An 11,716-nucleotide genomic window follows, 5' to 3' on the forward strand; every position below is an offset into this window, starting at 1 on the left:
TCCATCTAGAGGTAAATGTGTGGTCCACTGTCCGTGTCCCAACACCCAGACTAAATTTCCAGGGCTATGCACAGTAGTAGATCTGCAATCTATAGGTCCATCCATGGATTCTCTGCTAACCGTGTGATCATACCCCCTACACTCGCATCCCCACTTTAATGCCATTTTCACCGGTACCAATCCAATTCGGTCTTCCGGTGTATCACATGTAAAAACCTCAGTACAATTCCAATCCTCTTTCTGCGGTCTGAACTCTGGGGAAGATGTAGACGTGAGAAGGGCCCTATAATGTGACTGATTCTTTAGTCCTGACCATTGGATGCACCATTGTACTTCCCCAAGGTAATTATAGTGTTCCAAAACACTAGGTCCCCATAATGTCTTCCAACTATTCCAGGTGTCAAAATTCTGTGTGACATTCTGACAACTCATCTCATTTCGTTGGGATTTCGTTCTTATTCGTACTGTATTGCATGGCTCATCTATTGGGGTTGCAATTAAACACCTCCTGGTATTTTGAATCCAACCATAATGATTGGATTTCTTTTCACATTCCTCTCTAGTCATAGCCCGAATGGTCATACACAAATCTCTCCATACATCTACTGGTTTGGGAACTGACTGGCAGGACCATGAAACATTCTTGAATGTTTCAGGCATTTTGCTTACTGGTATTATTCCCCAGGGAATTGGTTCACCTGCAGCCTGTGGTAATGGCAGGCAAGCTGTTATTTTAGTCACATTCTGCATGATCCCAAAATCTCTGATTAATCCTACCACTAAGTTTTCCTGCTCGGCATTGCGTTCTATTGTATCATTAACCTCTCGTCTACTCCTTCTACCGTGTCTCTGTAAGGATAACATCATTCTGTCATGCCTCCACCATGCATTTCCTATTCTAGGATTAGTGACACTCGACCACCCACAACCTTTGCCTTCCTTCTCCCACCAACTGGTCCCGTCCTCTATTCTGTCCCAGGTCAGTTCCCTATTTTGCTTCTACCATTTGACCCAAAGGTTCCTTTGATATCTTGATCTTACTAGGAAGGAACAATTTATTCTGAGAGGTGGCCCATCTCACATGTCCACTGCCATTGATACTGGATTAACCTTTATGTTTTCAGCACGATCCCCTGTCCATGGCAAAACCCTCATACTCACTCTTTTGTAATCAAAACTATCCCGTATTTTGACCAAGCATGTATATTCTCCCGTATCGTTTGTGGTTACCTTGGTAAGATTCAGTACCGTGTTTCCTTGTTGTTTATCCTGATCCCAACCGACTCCTATCTTGCCTCGGCTTCTTTCAGCCCCCCGTTGCCATATTGCAATAACTTCACCGGCCTCAACTTTCTGGCTGTCAAAGATAACACAAGTTAATTGAACATCCAGCCCTTCCATGACTGTAACCTTTGTTTCTTCAACCTGTACTAGAGTAGACCCTTGAACGGGTAATAGTCTCATGATCACTAGCAGTAATATAATTACGAAGGTGGCTTTGCGCGGAAGATCATCCGGGTTGGAGACACTATCTGGGTTTCCCACTGGAACGGTGCCTTCTTTACCCTGGTGTAATGGATCCAAGCATCCATCCCCTGGACCTTCACCGCCGTGTAGGTCGTCATCATCACCTGGTGGGGTCCGCTCCATGATTCCCGTAGCGGATCCCTGATCCACTTCTTGACGTACACCTGGTCCCCAGGCTGGATGTCGTGGACAGAATTCTCCAGCGTGAGCGGTCTATTTCACTGTAACGTATTTCTTAAAGAATTCTATTAAGTGACATAACATACTCTGCAATCGCCTGGTCCCCACTCACATGTACCTCCCCTTTTAATACAGTTGCATGATATGGTTTGCCATATGATATCTCATATGGACTTACGCCTACCTTTTCCCTTGGTTTAATTTGAATCCTGAATAGGGCCAAAGGCAAAGCTTGAGGCCAGTGCAGTTTAGCTTCCTGGCAAATCTTTTTGATATGTCCTTTCAGGGTTTGATTCATCCTTTCCACCTGCCCACTAGACTGAGGTCTCCAGGGGGTATGCAAAGTCCAGGTTATATCTAACATTCGTGCTAATTCCTGCACTACCCCGGCTATAAAATGCGGACCCCTATCTGATGACAATCCTAAAGGTACTCCAAATCTTGGTATTATTTCTTTTAACAAGGTTTTTACCACCTCCTTAGCCTGATTAGTTCTACATGGAAAAGCTTCCGGCCACCCTGAGAATGTACATACGTACACTAACAAGTATCTGTATCCCTGTGCCCTAGGCAATTCAGAAAAATCAACTTGCCAGTAATCTCCTGGTTGTGGCCCGACTTGCAACTTTCCCATTTGTATTTGTCTCCTAACTACTGGATTATTTTTCAAACATACCGGGCACATTGCATTAACTCTTTTTGCCATTGTTAACATCTGATTAGAGATTATCTCATTCTTCAAAAATTTTACCAATACCTCTGCCCCCCAATGACATTTATTATGTTCTGATTCCAAAATAAATTTCATTATGCGGGTAGGTACCACTATTTGTCCCATTGGTGTAACGTACCACCCAAGTTGATTCTTCTGTGCCCCTAGCAAGTTTATTAGTTTTCCATCTTCTATTGAATATTTGGGCTCCTGATTCAGGTATGGGGTAGCCGGATTTGTTCTTACCGGTACCAATGCCATTTGAGTCCATACTTCCCGTGTCACTTGCATGCTGTAACATCAGCAAATCGATTTCCTCTGTAAACGTCTCCTTCCGCAGTCTGATGTCCTCTAACATGCATTATTGCAACTGCTTTGGGACTGTGTATCGCATCCAGTAGCTGTAGCACTTCTTCCCGGTGCTTGATGTTGGTTCCCTGTGAATTCAAAAGCCCCCTTTCCTTCCATAATGCCCCATGTACATGAACCACACCAAAGGCATATTTAGAATCTGTCCAGATATTAACCCTTTTGTCCTTGCTCAAATACAGGGCTCTGGTGAGTCCAATCACCTCTGCCTTCTGGGCCGAAGTTCCAGGTAACAAAGCCCTTGCCTCTATTACCTGATCCAATGTTACCACTGCATACCCGGCATAGCGAGTCCCATTCTCGACAAAACTGGATCCATCAGTGTATAGTTCCCATTCAGGTTCTTCCAATGGTTCATCCTTTAGGTCGGGTCTGCGAATCCAGTTGTTTAGAGAAGTATCCCACTGGCCTCTTCCAGGATCCCACCTTCTGGGTGAGGACCCCCAATGCCAGTTTTTGCCTCTCATTCACGTACAACTGGAATTCCTTGGTCAGGTCAGGGAGTCCTAGGGCTGGGGCCTCCTTTAGTGCCTGCTTCAATTCCTGGAAGGCCTTCTTTTGCTGTGTCGTCCACTCCAACCGATGCTGCTTCAAGGCCTCATATAGTGGCTTGGCTAGGAGACCGAAATTCATGATCCACAGTCGACACCATCCCACCATTCCTAGACAAGATCTCAATTCCTGATGGTTACGAGGCAAAGGAATAGCACATATTGCCTCTATTCGGTTTACTCCCAAATGTCTCTGCCCTTGTGTGATCTCACAACCGAGGTAAATAACGCTATTTTTGACCAATTGAGCTTTTTCCTTAGAAACCTGATACCCTGCTTGGCCAAGCATGTTGAGTAATTTAATTGTTAATTCCACGCACATTTCCCTTTCCTTAGTAGCCAGAAAAATGTCGTCCACGTACTGCAGGACTACATACAAGGATGGGGATATTGTTACCTGGGTTATCTTCCATTCCTCCAGCTCCTTGGCCAGTTGGTTTCCAAAAATAGTAGGGGAGCATTTAAATCCCTGTGGGAGTCTCGTCCACATAAGCTGCTTCTTTCTCCCAAAATCAGGACTCTCCCACTCAAAGGCAAAATATTTCCTACTCTCTACTGCCAGTGGGATGCAGAAGAAGGCATCTTTAAGGTCAATCACTGAGAACCATTTAAACTCCTCCAATACAGATGTTAACAAGGTATAAGGACTAGCAACAACTGGATGTATGTCTTTCACTATTTCATTAATAGCCCTTAAGTCCTGTACCAAACGGTACTTACCATTAGGTTTCTTTACTGGAAAAATTGGAGTATTATACTCCGATTCACATTCCTGTAATATTCCTTGAGCCAAAAATTGTTTAATTAACGGGGCTACTCCCCTCCTTGCCTCAAGCTTCAAGGGGTATTGCTTTATCCTCACTGGTCGGGCCCCTTCCTTTAGCTCTACCTTTACTGGCTGCGCAGCTTTAGATTTTCCGGGGACCCCTGACTCCCATACCCAGGGTACTACAGCCTGCTCAATTTCTTCTGGAATAGGAGAGGCATCCACTTCCTTGATTACAAAAATGCCTGCTATTTGTTCCTCAGGTATTTCCAATTTCACCCTTCCCCCTTCAAATATTATTTTCGCATTAAGTCGGGACAACAGGTCTCTGCCAAGAAGGGGTGTGGGGCAGTTTGGCATATACAAAAATTGGTGATCTAATTCCTTCCCCCCAAACCTAAGATTTAAAGGTTGTAAAAATGGTTGTTCCTCTAGCTTCCCTGTTGCCCCCACCACCTGTACCGTTGTGTCACTCAAAGGTCCCAATTGTCTATTGAGTACAGAATAAGTAGCTCCGGTGTCTACCATAAATTCTTGATCCTTTCCATCTATTTCTAAAACTACCCTTAAATCCTTTTCTAGTCAGCTTTGATTCTGATAGTTTCCCAAAACTAGTGCTTGAGCGACTTCTGCTGGTCCTCCTGTGAATCCTCCCACAGGAGCATTCCCCATTGGACCTGTCCTTAATCCCATGTTTCCCATGCCCATACCTCCTCTAACCGGGCATTCATTTTTCCAGTGTCCCAATTGTCGGCAAAACGCACACTGGTTTGGATCCAACCTCCCCATGTTAGGTGCAAACCCAGATCCTCCCCGACCTCTTGGCAACCCCCCTCTGTCCACGATTAGTTCCTCCCCGACCTCGACCCCTAATGGGTCTTCCTCCTGCCCCTGTCTGTTGCATTACAGCCAGAATACTAGCTTGTTGTCTTTTTGCAGTTTCTTTTTCCCTGTTGTTGTATACCTTCCACGCTACCTCCAGCATTTTATCCAAACTTCTAGTATCCTCTCCTTCCAGCTTTAGTAACTTTTTCCTAATATCCTCTTGTGATTGCCCCCATAAACAACAAGGCCAATTGAAGTTTTCCTGATTGATCCTCTACATCTAAATTAGTAAACTTCCGAGCCATGTCTTTTAATCGTTCTAAAAAGGCAGACGGAGACTCATTCTTGTCCTGCTTGACCGAATACAACTTAGACCAGTTCATAGTCTTAGGTATTCCTGTCCTAATTCCTTCCACCAACAATTCCTGATATCGTTTTACAGCCCTTATTCCTCCCGTAGAGTTTGGGTCCCACTTAGGTTCCTCACTTGGTACCAATTCATCAACTGTCTCATTTAGTTGTCTCAACCGAATCTCCTCACGAGCCTTTTCTCTAGTGGCTCTAATAACCATTTCCTTTTCCGTGGAATCCATTATAGTATCTAATAATACCTGTAAATCATTCCACTCCGGATTCTGAGTCTTTATTACCATTTTAACCACCCTTGCCACCCTTTCAGGATCCTCCCGATAACTCCCTGCTGATTGCTTCCATATTACCAAATCCCCGGGGGAGAAAGGCACCTTTATAAGTATCCTTTCTCCCTGTGGTCCCACAGCTTCCCTTAACGGCGCAATTAACTGTGGCCCCTTCTGCCCCTTCCTTCCCTTGTGAGTCCGCCCTGCTAACGGAGTTCCTTTAACACTCTCATTCTTTTCTAAATCACCACCATCACTATCACTCTCACTAGATCCCGTTTTTATAGCTATATCCGCAGAGGGAGCAGGGGGCACATTAGGAGCAACCGGAACCCTCGGAGGTGCTATACAATAAGACAAATCTTCCTTGACTGAAGGATACAAATTACGCTCCTTTCTTTCTTTACATCCCACACACTCCCTTTCATCATTCACTTCTAAAACAATAATACCGCATTCCTTTTGCCATTCCTCTTTCCGATATAAAACGAAAAACAAATCCAAATATGGTATTTCATCCCATCTCTCATTTCTCCTTAAAAATTGCATCAAAGATTCCATTATCCCCAATTCCAGTGTACCATTCACCGGCCATCCCACTTCCCCAATCTCATATTCAGGCCACCAATGATTACAATAATCTATCATTTTGCTTTTATCCAATTCTTGATAATACCCCTCACTTTTCCACCGTTTCAATATACAACCTAATGGTGTATTTCCAGGTATTTTACCATTGGCTTGCACTAAGGTTTTAAAAGTTTTAAAAGACATCATATGACAACCTTTAATTCCACTATTAATCCCAATAAACCAATATACCTTAAACCAATATACCTTCTCGCCGTCCTTCCCTAAAACAAACAGGAGGTGAGTTCCGGTCCTGCGTCCTTAGACGTCTTATGGCCGGAGCCTAGGCTTTTTTACCAACCACCAAATCCAAATCCAATTATCACCTTTTTCCAATATAAAGCACCTTCGGGCTCACCTTGGCAATTGTCCAACAGGCACGGGGTGTCGGGTACGACCGATTACTCCCCGAGAAGTGCTCGGTGCTGGCTTGGAGTGGATCAGGACGCAAACCGCCCCAGCAGCCCTTGGAGTCCTGCCGCGGTCGCCAGAAAACTGTTGCCCGATTGATAGATGACACAAAACTCGGATAAGTTTTGTGGGTGCTTTATTAAGGGCCCGGGGAACTGGGGGACTCATGTCCCAAAATCCGAGCCCCCAAATTCACGTGTGGGCGCTTCCCTCTTATACATGCGGTTCATAACAAAGTCTCCAAGAAACAGTTTCCCCGTTCCCCTTGCCTGGTCACAGACCCCTTGTGATACATTCCTTGGTTCACAAACAAGATCATTAATCCTCTGCTTATCTTATTCTAAGAGCATTGTATGCTGCCTCCAGACACGTTAGCATTCTTACTTTCCTGCACTAGTTTAATTATTTATTAAATCCCTAAGACTACCTGCTAGGTTACACACACAAAACTCAACACACTTTTCAACGGCTACAAAACTACTTTTTAACAAACCAGTTCACACACAACTCACTATAATTAAATATTTTGCTAAATTTCATTTCTTTTCCAGCACAAGCACATACCTACTCTACACACCGTGTATGAAGTATAGGGGACAATTCAGAACAATGTTCTCACCTCACTGGTAACTGCCAAGCAAACCTGACGGAGGCTTCAAAGCAGGACCTCTGAATGGGACCCAGCCAGGTGTTGGATGGTGAAGAGTCCCTTCTCGTTCAGCTCCCTGAAAGGCAGAAGATTGATTTTTCTCTCCCCCAAGGCAGCACCCTCTGAAATGAGCAGCACTGGGACAGGTCCTTGGAGGTGTCAGGGATGGGCAGGGGCCTTTGGAGCCTGCAGTTGCTCCTCAGCTTGGCCCCTCTCCTGCAGAGGCTGGTCCAGGCCAACACTTGGGTGGTGCTCTGGGGCCTGGAGCCAGGGGTGAGGCACCACATCCAGCTGTGCAGCAAGCCCGACGGTACCTCCATGGACGGCGTCTGGGGGCCCTGGTCACAGGCTCTGGCTGCAGAGACCCCCCACTCCTCCGGTGAGCAGCCATCCCCTCTGCAGGGTGCTGGCAGCAACAGCAGGGAGGCACCCACGCCTGGGGCTGCTGGGGTGGGGGTCCTGTTGTAGCAAGGTGTAACTCCCAAGTTTTGGGGGGCCAAGGGGAAGCAGCCCCCTCCCTGTCCTGGCTCTCCCTGCCCAGGAGACATCGGGCTGTGCTGCAGAACCCCTTACCTGCGGCACGAGCGCTGCGAGTGGAGCTGGGACCCTGCAGAGCCCCACAGCTCCCACCAGCTCCTCTACCGGCCACCTCCGAGCGGGGCTGGCACAAGGTAAGGGGCATGGCAGGCAGGTGGCACCCATGCAGGCACATCCCAGAGACCACTGGTCCTGCTGTGTCCCAATATCCCACACTGGGCTCCTTGCCCATGCCCTGCTCTGTCCTGCCCTTCCACCACCAATCTCATACCCCCTCACCACATTGCACCTCCAACTACAAGCAGCAGTAGCTTTCCTGGGGAAGAGCAGGAGGAATGCTGGCTGTGGGTTTGCTTTGGTGAGACTGACTGGCTCCCCACTCCTCCCACAGGGAAGATGCATGGCAACAGTGCGAGGAGGTAAGCAGGGGGGCACAGGGCACCTATGCCTGCACTTTCCAGCCCAAGGCTGGCAGTGCCATCTCTGTCCTGGTGAATGTCACCAGGACCCACATGCTGCCCACACTCAGCTACTTCAAGGAGCCCTTTTGGCTGCACCAGGCTGGTGAGTCCCAGTGCCACCGCAGCCCCTGCTTGGCTCACAGGGGACACAGTGTCCCATGTCCCGTTTCACAGGAGCGACGAATGCCTATCCCCAACACCAGCAATGCTCACAGATGCCCCACAGCTTGTGCAGGCAACAGTGTCGCAGGGCCGGCTGAGCGTGCAGCGGCTGCCGCCCCTGGAGCTGCCTGCAGAGCAGCTGGACTACCAGGTCCGCTATGCCATGGAGAAAAGCCATGACTGGAAGGCAAGGCCTGCCCAGGGAAGCCCGAGCAGCGCTGCCCTCCTCCGCTGCTGACACACGGCAGGCGCGGGGTCGGGCCAAGCGGGACCCGCCCCTTGGTGCCAGCCCACAGCAGCCATGCCTCCGCCTCGGCTCTGCCCCGCAGGTCCTGCAGGTTCCGCGAGCAGCGAGGAAAGAGGTCCTGGACCTGCGGCCAGGCTCCCGCTACCCCGCGCAGGTGCGGGCCCAGCCCAGCGGGCCGTGGTACCCGGGCAGCTGGAGCGCCGGGACCAAACCCGTTGTGGTTGATGCCGTGGCCGATGCGGGTAAGGGGCAGGGCTGGAGGCTGCGGCCGCAGAAGCCTCACGGCTGAGGGCAAGAGGCAGACAGTGCTGGAAATGGGGAGGGGGGCACGGGGCAGGGGGCTGCGAGGGGCTCAGAGATGGTGGCTCTGGGAAAGGCTACAGTTCCGGCATTCCTCCGCCGATGCAGGCTGGCTCATCCCCAGTGTTACGGTGGTGCCGCTGCTCTTCTCAGCAGCGCTCCTGGGGCTGTGTTGCACCTTCCCCTCCCTCTACAGGTAAGGGCTGTGCCGGGGGCAGGCGGGGGGGACCAGCACCAAGCCTGGGCACCTTGCATGGGGCATTAGGGCACCTCAAGTCTGAGGGTAAATTCGATGCCCCTTCCTGCGTACCCAGCAACATGAAGCCGAAACTCCGGCCGCCCGTTCCTGAGCTGCACCGTGCTCTGGGCAGCTTCCTCCAGGAAAGCAGCAAGCACGGCCAGGCCAGTGGGTGGGCAGGGCGACTCAGCTGCTCCCAGGGGCAGCTCGAAGGGCAGCCCCTACCCCGTCCACTCCATGTCGCCCCAGGCCATGCCTTCGAAAAGCAGCCGCCAGAGGAGACCGTCCTGCCCTGCCTGCTGGAGGTGCTGCCCGGCCCGCCGCCGGAGCACTCTGGGGGCCGCCTGTCCAGCACCGACATGGCCAACCAGTCCTACCTGCTCATGAGCGGCTGGGAGCCGCGGGCAGCCACGACCGCCACCACCCCGCCATAAACTCCTGTTCCCCCCGAGCCCCCGCCTGGTCCCTCCTGCGGCGCCGCGCCCCCGGCGCGGATCGCCCCGCCTTAGCAAGACCTGGTCCCGCCTCCGGTCCCGCCCCCTCACTTCACGCGCGGAGCGCTCCGCCCCGTCCCGCGGCTCAGCCAATCGCGTTGCGTCGCGCGGCCGTCGCCGGGCAGTGCGCGGCCGTTGGGTGTGAAGCGGCCCAGCGCGGCCCCGTCCGCCCGCCGTTTGAAATGCTGCGGGGCGGGCGAGCGGCGGCGGCGCCGCGGAGGTGAGCGTGCCACAGGGCCGGAGAGGCGGCCTGCAGGCGCAGTCCCGAGCGGGGAGGCTGTGGTGAGGCGGGCAGGGGAAGGGAGAATGTTGCTTATCGGAGGGAGCCCCAAAGAGCGGCTGGAAGAGGTGCCGGCTGATCAAGGACCCCCGAGGAGCGGAGGGAGGGAGGGCGTATCGGCTGACGGAGTGTCCCGAGGAGCGGCTGGGGAGAGTGGGGGTGTGCGTTGGCGGGCAGGAGCGGCCGCAGCGCTTGCACGGTCCGGTGGTGGGGAGGCCGGCGGGGCTGTCGGAGCAGGCTCAGCCCGGCCGCTGGGCACGGCTAACTCCGCCCGCCCGCAGGACCACGGCGCAGTTCCTGTTGGAGGCGGACCTGCACGGGCTGCTGAAGCTGGACACGCTGATCCCGACCGCGCCGCCTGCGCCATGGCAGCGCAAGGCCAAGGAGAGCGGCCCCGGGCCCAGCCCCGTCGGCGTGTGGCCCGTGAAGCCGGGCAATCGCTCCCACAGCTCCAGCAAGACGCCGTCCACGACAGCCGGTGAGCGCCGGCCACCGGCGGCAGAGGTTGAGTGCGGGAGCCTCGCCCAGGCTGCTTGTCCGTAGCCATGGGGCTCTGGGCTCCCTGCCACGCTGCCCTACCGGCTGCTGCTCAGGCAGGAGGAGGTGGGCTGTGCTCCTGACAGCCACCCACCTCCTTGCCAGCATGAGGGGCAGAGCTCTGAGCACTGGGGCTGGCGAGCTGCTGTTTGCCCAGCTGAGCCTTGCTGGCACAGCTGTATGCTAGGACGAGTGTGGGCGGGACTGTCAGCTGACAGCTTTACATCCTGTGAGCGCTTTTGTATCTTCCCCTTATCTCTGGACTCTGGCATTGTTGCACTAGACCCAAGGAGTTGCACCACACTGTCCCTAACCAACTTGGTGGCAGGGAGGAAAATATAAGTTAGTTGTGACTGTGTGGCGTGAGACCTCAGAGTCCTACTTGTCTGGTGGGTGTGATGTGGAAGAGTGTTGGGTTTGCTCCCGTGAAAGCTCTAATGCAGGCTTTTAAATAGCTGTAAGACAATCTTTTCATATGTGAATGCAGGTAAATCTGGATCCAAAATTCAAAGCTACCCCACAAAGGCCGGGGGGATCGCTACATTCCCAAACGCAGCACCATGCAGATGGAGATGGCAAATTTCCTCCTAAGCAAAGAGAATGACCCTGCTGCGGATTCCCCTACCAAGAAGGTGAGCATGTTGCTAAGTTACAATTGCTTCAACAACCGCTACTCCTTCCTGCCCCTTTACAGAGCAGTGAACAAGAGGTTCTATCAAGTGGGCAGACGGGACTGACAAGTCCCAGCCATCACTACTTGCAGCTCTGGGCTTCAGGAGCCTAGGATGAGACTGAAGCTGTAGAGACTGCCATGCACTCGAAGCCTATGCTGCTTCTGGTAGCAAAATTTGGCTTTTGACTAATGAGGCTTTAAAATGTAGCAGGCAACACAAACACAAAGCTGTGAGCCTATGCAAAGTGAAACTGCTGGTGGTAGCTATTCTAGGACAATGTCTCCACAGGGAACACTTCTGGAATGTTTTACACTGTCTTCTGAAATCTGTTTGTGAAGCATTTGGTCGCTTTGTGGCTGTGGCTTTTCCCACTGGCAGTGACACTGAATTTGCCATTGTGTGAAAATGTGAGCCAGGACAATGTATGACAGTCTGAGGAAAAATGCTTTGACCTGCCTCTGTGTGACTGACCCTTGCAGCACAGGCAAACATCTTCAGATTCTAAGAGAAGGGGACTTAGGTGTCTGT

The 11,716-nt window shown here is 51.5% G+C and overlaps 1 protein-coding gene across 1 annotated transcript; it reads left to right on the top strand.

Annotated features, from left to right (window-relative positions):
* Positions 1 to 3,686: 3,686 nt before the first annotated feature.
* Positions 3,687 to 10,520, top strand: LOC131567061 (thrombopoietin receptor-like). Its single transcript, XM_058818531.1, has 11 exons — positions 3,687 to 3,740; positions 7,481 to 7,637; positions 7,800 to 7,929; positions 8,187 to 8,359; positions 8,460 to 8,605; positions 8,748 to 8,907; positions 9,074 to 9,161; positions 9,280 to 9,371; positions 9,453 to 9,603; positions 9,656 to 9,836; positions 10,020 to 10,520. The coding sequence occupies exons 1-11, from the start codon at positions 3,687 to 3,689 to the stop codon at positions 10,518 to 10,520; spliced, it is 1,833 nt and encodes a 610-aa protein (XP_058674514.1).
* Positions 10,521 to 11,716: the final 1,196 nt, after the last annotated feature.

The sequence above is a fragment of the Ammospiza caudacuta genome, chromosome 22 (assembly GCF_027887145.1).
Source record: "Ammospiza caudacuta isolate bAmmCau1 chromosome 22, bAmmCau1.pri, whole genome shotgun sequence".
NCBI classification, from domain to species: Eukaryota; Metazoa; Chordata; class Aves; order Passeriformes; family Passerellidae; genus Ammospiza; species Ammospiza caudacuta.

Coding starts and splice junctions, on each gene's coding strand:
- LOC131567061 (XM_058818531.1), top strand. CDS start 3,687: ATGTCGTCCACGTACTGCAGGACTACATACAAGGATGGGGATATTGTT. Junction 3,741..7,480: donor ATGGGGATATTGTTACCTGG/GTTATCTTCCAT, acceptor CCTCTCCTGCAG/AGGCTGGTCCAGGCCAACAC. Junction 9,837..10,019: donor GGGCAGTGCGCGGCCGTTGG/GTGTGAAGCGGC, acceptor TGCTTATCGGAG/GGAGCCCCAAAGAGCGGCTG.